Here is a 20,248-nt window from a genome sequence, read left to right as displayed (position 1 = left end):
AGGTTTAAATTTTTTAGAGGCATTTTCAAGCAAGAAATAAGGCCGCCGAAATAATTTCTGTGCTTTGATATTCAGCAGACCTGCGTTGTTTGTGGTCAGATTTCATCTTATTAAATGTCAGGTGTTCACAGCCATTACCATGAAACAGACGGGCTGCCAGAGGCCTGTATGGATTGTACTGTTGTTTGAAGTGTAAAAAAGCAAATTACATCGTGATGTGGGAAAAGAGCAGAGATCTGGAGAACAGCCCATATACGGAAATGATTGGAAGGCTTTCATCCAATGTCAGTCTGGTCCAGAAATAGACTGACTTGCCTTTAATGCTGATTCTGTCAGTTGGGTCACTCTGAAAAGAGCAGAGGCTATCATCAACTGTTTTTTTGGGAGTCAAAATACCTTTCTACAAATTTTTTACTTTTTCGACCCAAACGTTTTAGAACACGCTATATGAAACACATTTTGGTACTGCATTCATCACCTGAGTTATTAAATTTGATATCAAGTAAAGCAAATATAAACATAGAGACATATATTGTATTTTAAAGTAATAATAAAGTTATCAAACAGTGAAATAACACAAATAGAAGTAAGGAAATTATGTAAGGACCAAAAACAAACCAAAATTGTCTCATATTTTAGCTTTTCAGAGTATTCTCCTCTTGAGTAGAGTAAAAACTTTGGCATGTATTGTTTCATGATTAGCTAAAACCAGTAGGTGGCAGCAATCGACTGTCTTTATTAGTGAATCATATTGTTCAACCGGTTCTTTTCAGAAACGCAGCTTCATTCAGGAATGAAGAAAAAAAAGTTAAGTGAATCTCTGATTCATTCACTCAACAGAATCGTTCAAAACATCTGATTCATTAATGAACAAAACAATTTTTTTCCTTCATAAGTGAGTCATTGAATCATTCACTCAATTGATTTGTTGATTCATTTAGGAATCACACACTGCTGTTAGTCAGATGTGCAGCTGTTCTTGATGTGGTTTGTTTGGAAATATTTTCGTTGGTGGATCAGAAGCAGACAAAGTAACTGGCAATGCTATGGCTAAAATGTAAGTTATTTAGTATGAACTTGTTTATTTATTGAACTCTTGTATATAACACGACTGATTTGACCAAAAGAACGAGGCCGTAACAACAGTTGTGTTCTTAAATTTACATTATTTCCAGTTCAGCTGTGCAGTTCCAATTATTCTTTCTGTTATTAAGTGAACATTGCTTACCAGTTGCTTATCAGTTTGATTGTTTTGCTTTTTCCTTGGCTTATCTACATTTTGCAAACAATACCTTTTTTTCTCTTCGAAATAATTAATCTGTTGAACACTCAATATCAGATTGAATGCAGTGAGGCTTGGCCGCTCTATAATAAAGTATGTGCTATGGAATATGTGAAATTTTGATACACCTCATGTGGCAGTTGTGACAGCTCCATCAGTTAAATAGATATGTCAATGGCTCTATTTTTTAGTATGCTTTAACCATGCCTACTCAGCTGGAAATGCTGAAGAACATATGAGATCAGAACCATTATTCCCGTCCAGTGGTTTTAACATTACTTCATTTGGTCAGCTCAAAGACTGCGTTAACCCAAGAACATCCTGATGCTTTCCATATCAGAAACATCCATAGGGTTTCATTAAATGTACTTATTAAGCTCTGGACCTAGTTTGTATTCAAAAGCTAGTCTCTCTTTATTATTATTGCTTTTAGTGTGCTATAGATAATGGGCTTCGTCTTCAGCAATTTCCGACCATTTGTCAAATGCTTTTCATCTGTTTGTTCTCCCACGATGTTCCTGTGGTGTTGCATCCATGAAGATTTTGACTGTGAATAATTTATGAGAGGCATCTTCTTCACTCAGCTTGTGCTATTTGTCCAGAAATGGTGACAAACAATACAAGTCTCTTGTTTATTCGCTCTGGCCCTTGTTAGGTTCCGTCTGATCCTTCTCTCTTCTTTAGACTTTTACTCACGTGCCTTTCCTACACTCTTTTACTGTTTTAAATTCAGACTGGTGGCAAAAAGGACTTCATCTGAATTTAAATCCCTGGCTAAAGCAGCTGTTTTTCTCCGTGAACCTCTGTGGAATTCAAAATTGGCATGTTGTCTATGTTTTTTTGTGCCTGAGGAGAAGCAGTGCCGGAATTACCTTCCCTGCAGACTGATTTCTGCCAGTCACAATCTGTTTGAGGCGCCCATTCAGGCAGGCCCGGGGCACCTCGATGCATGGCGAGCCACTTTATCTCAGAGTGATTTTGTGAAGAACTTCACATTGATAAAACTTTCATGTGAAAACTGCTTCCTCAATGGCTATCAGATGCTCGCTGAGTTTGTCAAACGGCACTTGGCTTTGTCTGATTGCACTGAATCTTTTTATATATAAGAGTGTGTCATTTGAGAAAACCTCAGCTCCGTTCAGCATTACATCATTCCGTCAGGTCCAGTAGGATTTTATTTTAAATTCTGGTTTTGAGGGATGATTGTATTTTTTAAAATATATTAAAATGGGTTGATAGTTTTGTGCTCATGTTGGTAGCTGAAAGAATACTCAATTTAGTCAATTCGTAATTTGAGGATATATCAGAGCTCTGTCCCTGCTGCTGAATGTGCATGATATGCCAAGTTGCCAACATGTAAGAGACGGATGTCTTGTTTTATCTGATTTAGCTAAGCCACTAGCTGTGAGGGTCAGCATTAACATAACTGATGTTGACGCTCTCTCAACAAGATGACTATTGACTTTTTCACGAAGGGATAAAGTGTTTTACCTGCAAGAAAGTGCCTTACAAAAACAGTACAGTGGATATATATTTTATTTTATGAATTGAAAGGTCAAAAGAACAGTAGTTATTTGAAATATACATACTTTGATGTAAATGTCTTTTCTGTCATATTTGATTAAGTTAATGCTTTTTTGCTGAATAAACAAATTAATTTCTTTTGGTACAGATGATCATCCATCACATGATGTAAACAAAAAAGCATTTAGTGCATAGAAAACTCAGTGCCAGAGCATATGATTTAATTGGTGTGTTGCTCAATGGCTGTGCAGATTCCTCTCTCACTGTTATAGTAAAGTACTGAAATCTTTTGTCTCATCAGTCCTAGATCATTAAAAAGAGGTCGAAAAGGGAACGGCCACTCAGCTTATCTTGTTATTGCATATAATCAGGACTATTTAATTAATATTTCATAAATGATATCAGAGTCTGCAGTCTTGTTTGGGGATGTTTTAACTTTCGTGTTGCTTGTGGGCAAATCCATTGTGAAAGTTTGAAATACAACCTGTCCTCCAAACCACAGTCCCTCATTGGTTTCCATACAAGTGAAGAATCTTGCACCTGCTGTGATGGTGGGTGGAAGGGGGAGCTGAGTGGAATGTAATGGGCAGTCGCAGCAGGTATGAAATCCCTTCAGGCTTGATTCTCTGGAAAGCGTTTTAGAGCTGATAGGATGAGCAGTTTGTGCATGCTTGCACGCTTTGGTAATTTTATTTTCAGCCGCTGCATACTTCAGGATGTGTTATGACTGTTTCGGTTAGCCTCGCTGTTATTTCTTCAGCCCTTGGGGTACTGAATGTCTCACACACAATTTCTCCTTCAGCCACACATTTCAAGCGGGGTGACATTTGTCCCGGGGGACCCATCTCTGTAAATGAGAGATTATGAAATTTCTAAGCAGAGAAGTGACACAAAACAAATACAAAACACAAGGAACATTAAAGGACAAGGATTTTTTTATTATTAAAAAGCCTGCCAGAAACAAACTCATTAAACTGAATTTGCACATTTATGCCGATCAGTGTTCACATGTATGGAGATTTTAGTTCAACATATCAACTTAAATGTTAACAATTGCTTGAAGATTTTATGATCTGACACTTGATTTGTATTTATTTATTCAAAAAAGCTTTACGTGTGGTTGAATTTCCTGTATGTTCTGGAAGCTGTTGCCTGACGCTTCTTTAACAGGACAACAAGTATTTTACATATGGCAGTTTCAGTCTCCAAGTAATTACACTGTTTTTTAGGACTACTTAAAAGCAGTTACTTTGTAAAGTCATGGAAGAGGGGAAGTCGTGGCCTAGTGGTTAGAGAGTTTGACTCCAAACCCTAAGGTTGTGGGTTCGAGTCTCAGGCTGGCAATACCTCGACTGAGGTGTCCTTGAGCAAGCCACTGAACTCCCAACTGCTCCCCGGGTGCTGCAGCATAAATGGCTGCCCACTGCTCCAGGTGTGTGTTCATGGTGTGTGTGTGTTCACTGCTGTGTGTGTGCACTTTGGATGGGTTAAATGCAGAGTATTCTAAATATGGGTCACCATACTTGGCTGTATGTCACGTCACTTCACTTCTTAAAGCCTGATTTAGGAGCAGAAGTAATCCATTTGGCAAGCCTGTTTAATGTAGCCTTGGTCAAAGTGCACAATAATCCCCATATTCTGAATCAACGGGACAAACATAACCATTTCCCTAGAATACCCCTTGTGTCCAATATCTTTTTACCCTAATGTTATTAAATTACACTGTCCCTGATGGATGATCTCTTTTGGTCAAAGAAATTGAGTTGTTTATATTCTGATGCAGATGGTCTATGTTGCAAGGCAGATGTAGATTTGTAAATTGCACTGGTGTTAAAATCAAATCAACAGTTTTTTCCTGTGTAGAGCATGTGGTTGTTAATGTGAAAGATGGCATTAGCTCACCTCCCATGCTGTATTGTGTAATGTAGTCAGTGTTATCTAGCCACAACAAACTTTAACCAGGTGCCTTTTACGATATAGTCCATTACATGAATCTAATATCTACCCGAGAGGCTTGTCTCCAGACAGAATCTTATTAAATGAAAATATTATGATAGTCATGTTAGCCCAAAGTCAATTAACCTCACTGGGTCTGGTCTTAATTAATATGGCGGGAAAAGTGAAATGCCAAGGTCACCGATTATACAAGCTTGATATTACTTTAAATGAGTTCATTTCAAATGTTTCTTAGCCTATTGATTTTCCAACTGGGTTATGTAATCCCACTGTACTTGACCTTTTGTCCAATAATCTAATGTCTCAGAGGAAATGAAATCAATTCCAGGCTTAGCTTGATGCTGTCTGAAGATAAACATTAAAGCGGCAGGACTTATTCACAAGGGCCCCTCAGGTCTGCTATTTATGTGAGGTAAGAGTGTTTGTTTGCCATCCTAATCACAATTGTTGAGGTTATTGGTTAAAATATTAGTTAAAAAGTGAAAAAGTATGTATATACATTTTATTATATATAGTGAAAGTGTGAATATATATACAGTGGTTATCAGAGAACAACCTGCAATTTCCTAAACTTCAAGGTCACTGCTTTGTCTTATTTGAAGTTATCCTAACAGGAGCAGAAGGGCAGTTTTTTAAACATATTTCATAAATGAATTGTATTCTGAAGCACAGTATAAAAACCTTAAATGAGATATTTGAAGAAGAACTCAAAATTAGAGAACAATTACAGATACCAGTGTTACTCTGGCACCTGGTGCTAATTTCCTTAAATGACGAATGACAATTATATGACAAACCCCATTTAACTGGCAGCATTCCTCTAATTTTCACTGAGATTGCAAGATGGCGGGCCGCTCTAAGGTGACTGAAACCCTGCGACAGGAGGTTGTCCAGCTGAATGCCAAATGGATGACCCTTTCAGCCATTGCAAGAGAAGCAGGTCATTCCAAATCTGTGATTTCTTGAATATTGCATCTTTACAACGGCACTAATTCATTCAAATCCCACAAAAAGGCTGGTCGTCCACATAAGACAAATGCACAAGAAGACAGGATTATGCGGAGATTCTGAATGTTCAGTGGAATCAGTTTAACATTGCAAATGAAACTGGTCACCAGTTCAGTGCTGAACAGTGTATGGATCTGTCTCGGCACGTTTAAGAGTTTAAGAGAGGTCGGACTGAAAGCGCACTCTGCAGTGACGAAGCCTCTCATCAGCAGAAAGAATCAAAAGTCTAGACTCACCTTTGCTGAGGAGCATGTTGTGTTGAGAGTGGAGAACTGGTCTAATGTTCGCTTTAGTGATGAGAACAAGTTTAATTTATTTGGGTCTGGGAAACTGGGGAAAGACTGAAGCCCAAGTGTGTAGAGAAGTCAGTGAAAGGTGGAAGAGGAAGTGTCATGGTTTGGGGGATGTTTTCTGCAGCAGGAGTTGGGCTCTTATACAGCTGCATTGAGGGTGAATGCAAATGTTTATCTGAATCTCTTTCAGCAACATGCAGTTCCTTCCCTGCAAGGATTTCCCAATCAGCCTACAATTTTAACTCAGGACAATGCCCCCGTCACACTGCAAAACGGGTAAAGCAGTTCCTTGAAGCTAAGAACATTGAAACATTAAAATGGCCGGCCCAGAATCCTGATCTAAACCCAACTGAAAATCTCTGGACAAAAACACTTGGAGAAACTCACTACTATGGAAGAGAGTGGAAGAAGAGTGGACCAAGATCACACCAGTGCAGTGTGAGAAACTAGTGATGTCCTGCGGCTGCAGGTGTGCTGAAGTCATTCAAAGCAGGGGCCTCTACAATTCCTATTAATTTCTGACACTGTAACCCACCAAAATTGTAGTTGTATTCTTCTTTCGTGTTACAGTATATAATCATTGTTTAAATAAATGAAATAAGCATTTAAAACAATAGCAAATGGCACAACTGAATTAAATTGTGGTTTTACACGCATAAATCATTTATTCGTGTGTGTCTTTGTGTATGTATATAACTGAAAACATCAAAACAGTAATGCAAAGAAAATATAATTTTACTGAAAAAGTGGTTCTTATATTTATAGATTTTAATTTTTAATGCCATAATTTCAGTCATGCCATTTCATGATTTTCATGCTGTTAAATTTTTTTTTTTTTTTTTTTTTATGCTTTTTGCATTCAGAGCAGATTTATTTCAAATGGAATTTAGCATGAGTGATTTACAGTGACAAGTGGGAGGACAAAAGATAAATTTGCACTCAATTTAAATCAAGAATTAGGACAGATGGTTTGCTCATTCTCTGTCTAAAGTTGTTTTATTGTTTTGGCACAACACCAGTTTGTAAATCAGAGCATCCTACAGTTGATTTCATAACTAGAATGATAAAATAAGGAGACCAGTGTCAGCACAACCTCCACCCACACAGGTGTGCTGCTCTGTCTGCTCTGTGTCATTATATTGGATTGACAATGACAAGCTTGATACTGTAATTCACACACAGGCTTAGAGTTTCTCCTATTGATTTAACTGATCAGCCCTCACTTTCCACCTCTCCATTCTGCACTGAGTCTGTGTTGGTGCAGGGTTCCTACTTGGTAGTAAAAGCGACAGGATGTGTTTAATGTTCTATTTTAATTCAAGCCTATGGCTCTATCTCACCATGAATGTAAATGCAGAAACTCTTCAGGCTGCTTTGTTCCGATGAATTTCATTCCACCAGAATTCAAACTTACAAAACTTGCTTGAAAAAATATGCCAGAGCCAGTGTGGTATGATGATCAGACATTTTGATATTTGCATTATCACCATGACCAGCATGACGGCCCGGATCTTGAAATCTTTTGACGGTTCCTCAGAGGCCATGACATTTTCAGGAAGACTAGTTTCCTTTTGATTTTCTTGACTTTTAAAGAAAGGCCACCCTTGAACATTGCAAATGAAACCTTTAATCTATAGGGCAACTTTCGAGTGGTTTCATGAATAGGATATTCTACTTGCTGTGTCATTATTACATTTGATTTGTCAAGCAAATTTGCTTTAAGTTACAGGAGCTCTTTGCACCATGAGCTTGGCATAATCTCACAGTCATGTTGCTTCTTGCTGCCTCTGTGAATTAGATCCCATAATCATCTGGGGTTGAGTGACATATACAGTAATGCTGAGATATGAAATGTTATAAGAATTTTTCTATCACAAATGACACATCAGTAAATTTTTCTCTCCCACTGCAGTCTCCTCAAAAGGTGTTTCTGGAAGGCGAGTTGATCATGCAATAAATAAGGCGTAAAATGTTATAAATCATGTACCATGCTAACATTTTTGGTGGCCCCAAGATTAATCACTTCTGGGAACAGGGAGGCTGCACTGAATCAGTTTTACATGAACCAGAACTGAAGGTAGGGGTGATCATCACAAATATCCTGCGAGATACACACAAAGCAATTGGCATTTATCATTAGCGACCGACTCTGACAAGAGTAATAAGTGGTCTTCACATCGATATATTCTACATAGGCTGCTTTTGATAAATGAGAAAATATGGGACAAAAAGGTTAAGATGTACAATTTCTTGGGGGACTGTTATACAGAGTGACATTTATATTTGTAGCTTATGTTCTCAGGTTAGCAGAAGCACGAAGGAGGCTAATTTCTAAGGTAGGAGGAAAGCTCCTGGAGGAAAGCAAGTACTAGACCTGCAGAGCTGGTCAGTGTTATTTTTTTTATTTTTTATTTTTTTGCTGTGCCCTCAGGGTCTGATTAGAATGCTGAGCCATACAAAGTCTGCAGACAGGGGGGAGCAAGGTGACTAAGACCGCTGGCAGTGTTACTCCCTCATTCCCATAGTTTCTAGAGGAAATGGAAAGGGTTTTAAAGGTACTGTAAGCTATTTTAGCAGTTTGGCTATTTCCCGCCTGAAACAAAACACACCTGTCCTCACGACCTCATATCCTTTATCCAAAACCACACCCAAAAACATCATCAAACATGATGGCAGCAACTGCTGTGCTGTTTACAGAGTTTAATACTGTCTCAGAAATTTTTTTTTTTAAGAGATATCAGTCAGAAGTTGGTATGGAAGCCAGTTTACACCACAAAATAACAAAATAAAACGTAGCGAATTCTTATCTCAAAATTCAGACTTTTTTCATTATTCTGAGTTTATATATATAGTCTGAATTGTGTGAGGTAAACTTCTCAAAATTCAGACTTTTTTCATTATTCTGAGTTTATATATATAGTCTGAATTGTGTGAGGTAAACTTTGTAAAATTTGTGGGGAAAAAAGAATTGTGAAATAAAAAGTCACTATTAGATTTTTTTCTATTTTCCATGTATACCTGTATGTGTATATATATGTGCGTTTATATATATATATATATATATATATATATATATATATATATATATATATATATATATATATATATATATTGTGTGTGTGTTTGGTGTGTAAAGGAGTATTTCTGTGCTAAATACACTCCTTCAGAGTTTTAGATTTCTGAAAGTTTTTTATTTCTAAAAGAGTATGGCCCTGTATGACATCATAAAGGATATAATTCCTTGTATGGGCGCTTGTCCCAGAAGAGCATGTGCACACATCAACCAGAGCAAGAGCACACCCATCAATGTGCTTCATCAGCCATAGTTAATTTATGTCAATAAAGTTTTTGTCCCTGTTTTATTTAAGTCAGTGTCACAGCTTGCAGACAATTGCTATGCAAAAGCTGCGGGTGGTCATGACTCTTTATCTCTGCCCACACCACGCCTCCAGGAGCTCGACTTTTTTGGAGAGAGGTACAGCTGTATCTGTCTTTTATAAATCTGATAAAACTAAAGACTCTTCAGAGATATGAAGGATGCAATACTACTCTATAGGTACTCAAGATTAACATGAGACTGGCAGAAACTGTGTCATGTCCGCTTTAAAGACAACCACAACTGACGTTTAATTAGCTTTGAGGGAAGAGTGGAAAATATTCATGGGTAATTTACTGTTTTGCACTAAAAGCTTTGCTCACATAATAACTGGACCTTCAGGGAAAATGTATTAATTCAAATGGAAAATGTATGCTCTGTCATACAACTTGGTGCACTTGACTCAATGACTTCTCTAGAAGTGACACTGTGAGGTGAATATCCTTGCTCAAGTGCCATTCAAAATGCCTGAATGGAAATGTTTTTCTCTTTTTGAGGCTTGGTTACTTTGAGTTTCATGCAGCATGTTTTTAGCTCGAGCCTATAGACATACTAGTGACCACTGACTTCACCAGGTGGTGTTTTTTTTTAGATATGCCTCGCAGTATTATGTAAGTAATAAAGCCTTCGGCCGCCCTCTCCCTTGTCTCTGTGTTAGAGCACACTGAGCCGGTCTCTTTGAGTGAGGGCTGTAATTGCATCCGCTCAAAGAGTGAGGAAATCAATTAGACATCACAGGAGGTGCTAAGGGGGCAGTGCTGACATGCACTGTCTGTGTCAACACTATTGCATTCCCCCTCCACACCTTGCGCCGCCATGTGCTACACATCACTCGCTGTCTGTGTTAAATTGCAGTGTCCATGGGGCTTCGAGCCAGTGATTGGTGGGAGGGAGCCACAACAAAGAGACCAAAACACAGTCCTGATCCACAGAGTTATGACAACGTGCCCTCCCTTTAGGGCCTGGTGAGGTTATAATGAGAGCAGAAGGCCAGTAGGGGGCAGGGGAGAGAGAGGGAATGGGATGTCGAAGAGGACAGAATACGCAAAGAGAATTAAGGCTGCAGCACTGGGCTACTCCCCCAGTTTCACTTACTGCTGCAGGTCCACATTAGCTTTAGCTGCATTGCAGCCTTTTCCAGGTACAGATGAGTTATGCTCCTAGTGCAAAAGCTGCAGGGAGTTTTTAAGTGCTACCAAGCATAGAAAACTGTCTTTGAAACAAATAAAGAGAACAATATTGTGGCAATGATAAATACAGTATTTTTACGGTGGTTGCAAGTATTGATATTCCTCAAATATACTGTTTAGGTATTTGTTTGGCTCTGTCTATTGTTATCTATCTATTCATCCGTCTGTCTGTCTGTCTGTCTGTCTGTCTATCTATCTATCTATCTATATATCTATCATTCTTTCATTCTATCTATCTATATATATATTGTTCTATTTATCATTATATTGTCATCTTTTCTTCTATTTATCATTCTTTCTATATCTATAGTTCTATCATTGTCTATCAATTTGTCTGTCTATATTGTTCTACAGTATCCATCCATCCATTGTTAAATCTATGTATCTGTCTGTCTGTTTGTCTATCTGTCTGTTTATCTGTCTGTCGGTCTATCTATCTAGCTGTCTTTTTGGAATTCCAGTAAATTTTATTTATTGAAATTCCATTTAACTGCCTTATTTTCAATTTCAAATTGCAACCCTGCATCCTGATTTTCTCTGTTCAGGAATTGATTGAAATTTGAAAGAGATTCTCATTTCAGTTCTGAATGATGCACATCCCTGATGTTACACTGTCTATTTTGGGCTTGATGTCATATTTATGTGATGAATTCTGGTTGGTCTTTTCTTGCACATCTATTTGCATATTGTGTTGCTTTCTTTTCTGGGCTGTTGTGGGTTGATTTTTCCTCAACTGACCAGAAACAAGTCCACCGAGTGTCATGAGAATCGAATCTACTGCAGCATTTCATTTACAGAGACCTGAAGCCCTTAAAGAGTTTCCTTAAACTATAACACAATTCTTTGCTGCCCAGCAAGCAATGGCATTTGCTCCAGGAAATGCAAATCTAGTTTAACTGCATCAAACTTAATTTTCTTTTCCTATGAACTCTGTCTCAGTGCAGCACTCGCAATAGTCACATGTCATGCACTCCAGCCCTTTCAACTCATTGATTTTTCGCACGCATCGTTTGCTGTGAGCACAAGTGTGCGGTAATGGGGCTATTTATTCACGTGCCTAAATCGGAAAAGCAATACTTTTTCAGAGGCAATGGAGGACATGAGCATTCTCATTTCTCTAAATCATTACTCACAAACCCCCTTGAACATGCACATTCCATTCATGCCCTGTTCGCCGCCGCTGCTTGCAAAACAATCTCATCGCTTCATAATCAAAATCACATTATTCAAATTTCGGAATGTCGCAACGGCCACAGGGCAAACAAGAAATCAAACAGATTTTGAACCATAAATGAGTTTTATTCATGCTCGCACTGCCCGCAAGTCACAGTATTAAAAGTTTTGAAAGCCCATCCTTTTCAATCCATTCACTCCTTGTTTAAAAAAAACTTTTCATGTTTTAAGAACGAACCAAATGAGACCTGCTTGTGTAAGTGGCTGTCAGAAAAGGGCAATTACTTGAGCAGTGACAGTAATAGCCGTCTCTTTATGCTTAGACCTGACAGTGAGAGGATAATGCCGGCGAGTCCGTCATCTTTAAATCTCCCTATCCAGCATAGCATCATTACACTGTACCAGTCACCTGCATCTCATCTCCGGCTAAAGCTCGTCCATCGTCTGATTATATTTAAGTGGCGTGCCACAAATCTAAGCTTGTGGCCCCTAACAGAAAATTCCTGTCTATATTTTAGCATTTTGACATGGATTCCCTTTTGATTTAATGGCTTGGCCCCTTCAAAGTCAAGCTAGCCAACAAGTTCAAGGTACAGAAAACATTTATTTCTTTAAAACCTCCCAGCCAAGTCTTATCGTAATTCCCATCAGGGCCCTCAGCATCTCAGCACCGCGACTGGAGAAATAGTGCCACTGTGTGAGGGTATTAGGCTGCTATCTAGAATGCTGGTGAAAGTGGGAACTAGCACTGGAGTTGAACGTGGGAGAGGATGGTTCTATTGGTTGGGCTTTGGGGAGGTATGGATTGTTATCTTGCTGTCAGACTCCCAGTTCTTATCTGAGTTAACAGCCCGGCTTCATTTAAGCTGGATTTATCAATGTGTGAGCTGAAGTTGCCTTGCTAGGACATAGGGGCTACATTTGATGCGTCAATGGGTTTGTGATGTTGTTTGCTTGTTATATGGATCAGCTCCCTGGTGAAAAGATCAGCAGAACTGATCACCAGCGGATGTTGTGTTGTGGTTGCTGGTGTGTCGTGCCCCTACTGTACTATTGCCTAGCCAAACGTTTGAATTCTTGCATAATGTCTTGGTCTCAAAGCTCATTTTGGCCAAGAATTACTCACATAGACAGATGACGTGAAAATTGATCAGCTGAAGTTCATTTAGCCCCTTTTAGGTACCAATATCTAAGATGATTTTGACAACAAGAATGGATTGTCATGGAAAAAAGCACAACTGGCTAGAGAGAATAGAAAAAATATTGCAATATATAGTGAAATATTGCAATATAAAGTTGTTCTGCGTAATTGTTTTTTTTTTTTTTTGTGGAAACTATTTGCAAGGATTATTTGTTGAATAGAAAGCAAATAAAATAATTTATTTGAAATCTTTTGTAAAATATATAGTTGATAGAGAAGGATTTGTACTAAGAACAGTAAATGAAAGATTTGCAAGTAAACTTTAGATTTGAGGCCACTAATCTGGTGAACTTGGCCAGTTCCCTGAAGTTGCGTAAGGTTTTGAACTGACAGTTTTCTGCTAGCATTTGCCAGTTTGTGTGCAATGTGGGCATTCTATTCTTGCCAGGTCTCAGAACTAAGGCCTGTTTGCACTAGTGCGTTTTTCGTGTGAAAGTGAAATGAAAATGATTCTCATTGACACTTGCGTTTTCACTGTGTTCTCCGTCCACCCTACACAACCGAAAATGCATGTCACATGACCATTTATGCAGGTACAACAATCGAGCATGATGTTATTGTTTACAGGGTCATCAAGGATACGCAGAGTGAATGTGGGCAGCCACGCCATCGTTTTCAAGAATCTCCGTTTTGGTTTGTTTGCACTGAAATGCAACCCCAGAGTTTTCAAACTAAAATGGGGTCTGCGTGGTTTTTGGCGTTTTTGAATTTCTAGGTTTTAGAGTGAAGGGGTAGTTTGGGTGATGTGAATGACAGTAGCTAAAGTAGTGACGTTTTAAAATGAAAATGCACTAGTGTAAATGTAGCTTTACTTAACTAGCACAACTTTGTTAGATCATGGAAGTTTCATTAATTGGTTATGCTGGTGAGCATCTTTATTATAATAGTAAACCAGTAAGACCAGCACTAGCCTAGAGCAGGAAAATTGATATACATTTGACTGTAGTGCAAAGATCATTGTTCTTAAATTAATGTTCTCAAATTCCATTTATTATACAAGTTAATATGTTTCTCTTTTTGTTGCCTAGGAGATGAACTTGTTTATTTCCATGGTGATGTGGAGTGTTAACGGTTATAGCAGAAGCAGAGCAGCAGCGGTTTAATGAGAAACAGCATGTTTCTTTCCCTGTGAGGCTGTGCACTAGGTGTGCTGGGAGGTGTACGCTTGACTGGGCTTTGGGCCTAATTATTTGCACCTTAACTTCCAGACATTGTTCTTTTATAATTTACACATCTTTGTAGCTTTCACAGGAGTTCTTCGGAGACCAGATCTTGCCCTGTTGCTGCCTATTAATAATGATGGATGTAGTAACTAGTTTGACTGATAAGTGGCAGGCGAGGGGGGCTGTGCCAGGCCCTCGGGCTCTGTCATTGTTCTATATTTGTTATTTTAGGAGTCAGCGCATTCATTCAGCCCAATAAGAGATGAAGAATGAGGGGCTAGCTTCCGTCTGCCGTCCCTGGCGCTGCTCTGCATCAATGCCTCTCTGTCCCTCACAGTGCTTGGGCCACCAAACCAAAGGCCAACCGCAGCATTCTGCCAGACATACACATACACACACACGTGCTCCTGAGCGCGCACACAGAAATATGCTCTCTCATCTGTCCAGTTATGACATTTACACACTCTCACACAATGCACTAGCCTTGTTATTTAGAGGTTGCTGTTCATTTTACTAAATAAACTGAGCAGAGAACACACACTGTTTCTTCTGCATGAGCAGGGAATGTGTCTCTTTAATTACAATTTAAGTGACTGCCATTCTTGTATGAGAGATTGGCTGCACAACATGCAATTTCAGAAACTTTTTTAAGGCTTTAGAGACCTAGTTGCCAGAAACTGTTTTGAAAGCACAAACGTTTAAGTACAAATTTGCTGCTGTACTCTTTTCCTGATTATTGTGAAATATCTGGAGGTGAGACTTTCACAGATATTTAATGAGCTGATTTTACAGACAGTTCGGTGTAATATGTACATTTTGGCCGGTTTACTGTATATATATATATATATATATATATATATATATATATATATATATATATATATATATATATACAGTGTATATATATATATATATATATATATATATATATTTCTTATTTTACACTTTAAAATAAGAAATATAAAGTGTAAAATAAAATTGAGAAGGAAATAAAATTGCAATTGTGAGATATAAAGTCTCAGTTGGAACATATAAAGTCACAATTGTATTTTTATAGATCCTGTGATGCTGAAAACTGGAGTTGCTGAAAATTCAGCTTTGCCATTACAGGAATAAATTACATATTTCACAATATTATTGTTTTTACTGTATTTTTGATCAAATGTAGCCTTGGTGAGCATAAAAGACTTCTTTCAAAATATTAAAAAAACAAACTCGCCAACCCCAAACTGTTTAATATAATTATCGTTAATATGAAATATTTTTGGGAAGTTGACGTCCGGTGGTATGAGGTTTTGTTCTACATAAGTTTATTTTAAACGGCATTTTGCGTATTCTTTCATAATTCTTTCTCTTTTGAAAATTGTTACACTTCAGAACCATTTAAAATTAAGATGAGGATGTTAAAAAATGGTGGGAAAACAACAACAACAACAACAACAACAAAATAGCTTTTATGTCAACTACCCATCAGTATATATCAGTTCTTAAATGGTCTTTGGTATCGTTCATTCATCTCCCCAAAACAACAAATCTTCATCATCTAGATACCCACCCTTTAGGAAAGAGTGAGGAAAGTACATGAGCTCAGCCTGTTCTTCATCAAGTTCTACTCAGGAAATGATATTGCTCTTTCCTGTGGTTTTAGACACCCTGATAGTACATGCATTCAGTGTTGTCAAGAGTCTGTGGGAAGAGCCCTTGACCTCACATATGCCCATGATCCCTCTGTACTCAGCCCTCTCACGCCCCCTCACACACACATTGACACATGTGAGGAAACAGAGTTGGCAGTCGAAGGATTTTCACACAGCACCCTGATAAGAGCCTTATAAAAAGTTGGCTGTGCTCACCAAACTCTCTTGCTCTCTTTGAGAGCAAAACAGCAAATAGTTTACCTGGCATGAATCGATATTTAATTAACCAGACCAGCTTCTTGTTGTGGCCGTTTATCAATACCTTGTTTTAAGTGCACTTGCTTAATCACATGCTATTTACAGCTGCAACCAAATAAACAAAAGTATAACAACTATTTGGAAAGTTTTTCAATAGAGAAGCAGACACCCCACAAGAGGAAATGCGGCTGGGTCCTGTCAGTGGATGTGCCAGTAATGAATAAATCACCTGATGCCAGGCTATTGTAGTTTTTTAATTAGTTAGTTTAGTCTGTCCTTTCAACTTAGCTTTCTGTAATAGTTTAGGGTTTTTCAGTTATATATTTTTTCGATTGTTTGGGGATTTTAGGGCTGCCAATGTTAACACATTATTTGAGAAAATTATATTTTTTTTAATGAACACATTTGAGATTAATTTGGTTATTATTTAATGAACACATTAACAAATTTACATGTTTAATGAATAAAAGCAAAATTGTAGAAATGAACATTGAAACATCTTTGTTTTGTTATTTTTTTGTCCGTATTTTTGTTTTTGAGACAGGATATATATATACATACACGCATACTCTACCGTTCAAAATTTTGGGGTCAGGAAGGTTTTTGGTTTTTTAATGTTTGTGACCTTTTATACTCGTCAAGTCTTCATTTATTTGATCAAAACATAGAGAAAACAATACTATTGTGAAATATTATTACAAAATATGAAAAAACAGTTTTTTATTTTAATGTATTTTACAATGTAATTTATTCCTGTGATAGCAAAGATGCTGATTTGGTGCTCAAGAAACACTTCTTATCAATTTTGAAAACAGTTGTGCTGTCAAATAATTTTGTGGAAACGGTCAAGATTTTTCAGAATTCTTTAGTGAATAGAAAATCAAAAGAAGAGTATTTATTTGAAGCAAAACAAATTTTAAGGCTACTTTTGCTCAACCTAATGCATCCTTGATTCATTTATATATAAAAAATCTTACTTGCCCCAAACCTTAAAACATTATATATTATATACATATTTTTCTTCATATAACACTTTAGTATAGTTGATAATGAAAGGTTAGTGATTGTGTGTTCTTGCTAATAAGAGCTGTCTGATGTCATGTTACTTTTTTTTAGCAGATGTACTTTCCAGCGACTGGATAACCATCATATAATGATAACCATCATACATGATAACCATCATAAAAAACCTGATGCAAAAGTGTGTAGCATGTTAGTGAATCAAACCTCTTAGCATGGGCAGTTCTGAGCATTTTCTTAAAGAATTTAAGGCAGCATGAAAGCACCCTTGACTGCAGAGCTGACTCTGTTTGGCAAGCGGCCTGTGCATATTCTTGGCATAAGGCAGGTGACAACAGCAAAGCCTGGGGAAAAGCTTCGTTGTATAAACCATGGAACAACTGTTAGCTGTCCAGTTCCTGCCCTTTGTCTTTTCCCACTAACATTCAGCATTGTTCACTCCGGGTCCTTTGTGCGGCCTGGTGCATTAGTATGGATTCCTCTGTTGTGCCCCATTCATTTCTGGTAGGTGTTTGCTGTTTTTGGTGTGATGGTTCACTAGACTTGCTTCTCTCACTCACACCCCATCAATTTGCTCTAGGAATTGAGTGATTTTGCTTATTTTCAGCCAATGTTTTGCTTGGGGAATGTAAAAGCCATTTCGATAAGAGCTGGTGTTGATTATAGTCATAAGCAGGGGTTAAATTCACCTGGAACAATGTTCTGCCACCCTTGATTCAAACTAGATGATTGATAGTCAATCCAATTCACTTAAAATGTGCATACTCCAGTCAAGTTTCCATTTGTCTCCGCACATGCATTACTCTCAAATAAAGCTTTGATGTTCCTTCATTATGGTACCCTCTAACAGCTGATAAAGGCATTCATCTAGATTGGCTCTTTTTGGTTTAAAATTAAAGACCCATGAAATAGATTGATGAGGACATACCAGCATAATTGGTTTGCATCATGAATTTTCCTTGCTATTGCTAATCAAAGGCTTTATTTTCCTATTGTTGTATTTTCCTATTATTTTGTTTTGTTACCTTTTTTCCCCTGGTAATGTATGAATCAATAAAATGTGTACCTTGAATGCAATGTTTTGGGTAAAAGCATCTGCCAAATGCATAAATTATTTTTACATTATTATTATTATTATTATTATTATTCCCAGTAAAACTTGAATTGATAGGATGAAGATCTTTAGATAAAAGCATCTGACAAATGCATCAATAGTTTATTTTAATTTTTTTATTTAGTTTTTTTTTATTATTATTATGATTATGTTACTCCAGTTTATACATGGATTGATATAATGTAGACCTTAAATGGAATGTAATTCACTTAATAAAAGCATTTTTTTGTTTTATTATTGTTTTGCCTCTGTTAATGTATGAACTGATATAATGCAACTATTTGGATAATCTGCCAAATGCATAAATGTAAAACATTATCACCAGATCTAATGGTTCCCCCACCTCTCTTTCAAAAGTCTAAATATTTGGGATAGATTATGGGGCCTTTAAGGTTATGGATGACCTCAAGGTTCATCAAAAAATAATAGACCAGTATCTCACTGAAAAGCATAGGAGCGTCTTTGATTCCCATGCCTAAAGGACATAAGACTTTTCAATCTGTTGCGTAAGACTTCTGGGAAAGGGTAAACCATTTTGGGTCTGCTTCTGAAGACCAGAGGGCTTTTAAAAAATCAGCCCCAAACTTTTGACCCTGTGAGGAGATTGATTGCTTTCAGTTTAATTCTCTTCACTTCCTGCGTGCAGGGGGCCAGACTAATAGTTGTCCCTCGTGTCCAGCACAGAGGTCTGCCTGGTTCCTCTCGCTCTGAGTTGAGTCGACCCACCCCCATCCGCAACCTCAAGAAGGGGGGAGCGTTTCCCAGGGACAAAAGAATGAATATGTAATGAAAAGAAAGGGAAAGGGGTGGGGGCGTGCTCATCAGAGTGAATAGATATATCCAGCCTGACAAGTGTTTGTCAAGGGATCAGGGAAGTGCTAAAAAGTCTTATTTATTTTCCACCTCAGCCATATAAGTGCAGTTACTTTCTCATTACAAACTGCTCAGATCGGGGAAGCTCTCCAAGGCAAAGCCTGCAGTTCACAGAGTTTCAGAAACATCACACTTTAGCTCCCTCCCTCTCTCCCCCAGAAATCTGGCGCACATGGTACGTTCCGTTTAAAAGAGAGCATGTCATCTCTCAATGCACTGTGTTCTCTCTGGAAGCAGCTGCTGGGAGCGCGGTTTTTCAGTGGGAACACTCTCACTCCTCTACCTGCTGTTTCGTTTGTCCATTACGTTCTTTCACATGCTCACTCTCTCTGTCTCTCTCTTAATCTACCACACGCTCAGCTGTCTTTCAAACACTAAGAGAGGACAGGTAGTGATTAGGTCTTTTCTGCTGGGATAAAGAGGAGGGGAGTCAGACTTGGGATTTTTTGTCCTCTTCTCCAGCATGTGTTTCATATGTATGGTCTAAACTGTGGCAGCCCAGGAGGGATAAAGGGGGACCGGGGACTTGTTCTACCCCCTGACAGAGCCCTTGACACCATGCAACTCTTTGTGGATTTGCTTCTCAGGGCAAAATCCTGAAAATGATGGAGGACAACAAGCAGCTAGCTCAGCGGATCGATGGGGCCATCCAGTCGGCTAGCCAGGAGGTGACCAACCTGCGCTCCGAGCTCTCCGCCACCAGCCGCAGACTGGCCGAGTTGGGGGCGTGCAACCCTGTTGGCCTGGAGAACAACCAGCAGAACCACCATCACCACCTCCATGGTAAGATGTGTGTCAAGTTTTGCTTCAGTGTTTGGTCTGTGTGCTACAGTTCAACTTGTTACTGTGGAGACTGGAGAATAGTAAATAGTTAATTTTTAAGGGGGTTTGTGGGTGGGAATGAGCTTTTGTTGAGAGAAGAAAGTAAAGAAAGGAGGACTGGGGCAGCTGATCCCGTTCTTCACTGCCTCGTCCCGTTTCCTGGGTAGCCAGTGGGACGGCTTTCCAATGCTGCTGTGACATATCAGGCAGAGAGAGAGAAGAAAAATGAAAGCTGGCATCGGGTTCGGTTGTCGTCATAACTTCGCTCTCTGACTGATTCACAGGGAATAACATGAAACACGTGGTTCAGTTCTGATACTGAAACTTAGTTAAAAACCTTTTTATCCTATCTTTTTAG

The 20,248-nt window shown here is 38.3% G+C and overlaps 1 protein-coding gene across 4 annotated transcripts in view; it reads left to right on the top strand.

Annotated features, from left to right (window-relative positions):
• Nucleotides 1-20,248, top strand: part of LOC109057470 (kazrin-like) — a 138,304-nt gene that overhangs the window by 35,666 nt on the left and 82,390 nt on the right. For 3 of the 4 annotated variants that reach the window (XM_042766432.1, XM_042766437.1, XM_042766438.1), the window contains exon 3: nucleotides 19,656-19,851. In XM_042766432.1, coding sequence (XP_042622366.1) covers nucleotides 19,656-19,851 — 196 coding nt within the window. Of the gene's footprint in view, nucleotides 1-19,277; nucleotides 19,852-20,248 lie in introns of those variants that run through there. The other variant, XM_042766434.1, reaches the window with a different exon arrangement.

The sequence above is a fragment of the Cyprinus carpio genome, chromosome A11, assembly GCF_018340385.1.
Source record: "Cyprinus carpio isolate SPL01 chromosome A11, ASM1834038v1, whole genome shotgun sequence".
Lineage (NCBI taxonomy): Eukaryota > Metazoa > Chordata > Actinopteri > Cypriniformes > Cyprinidae > Cyprinus > Cyprinus carpio.
Note: the sequence above shows the minus strand (reverse complement) of the source record. Positions and strands in the feature narration are given on the sequence as shown.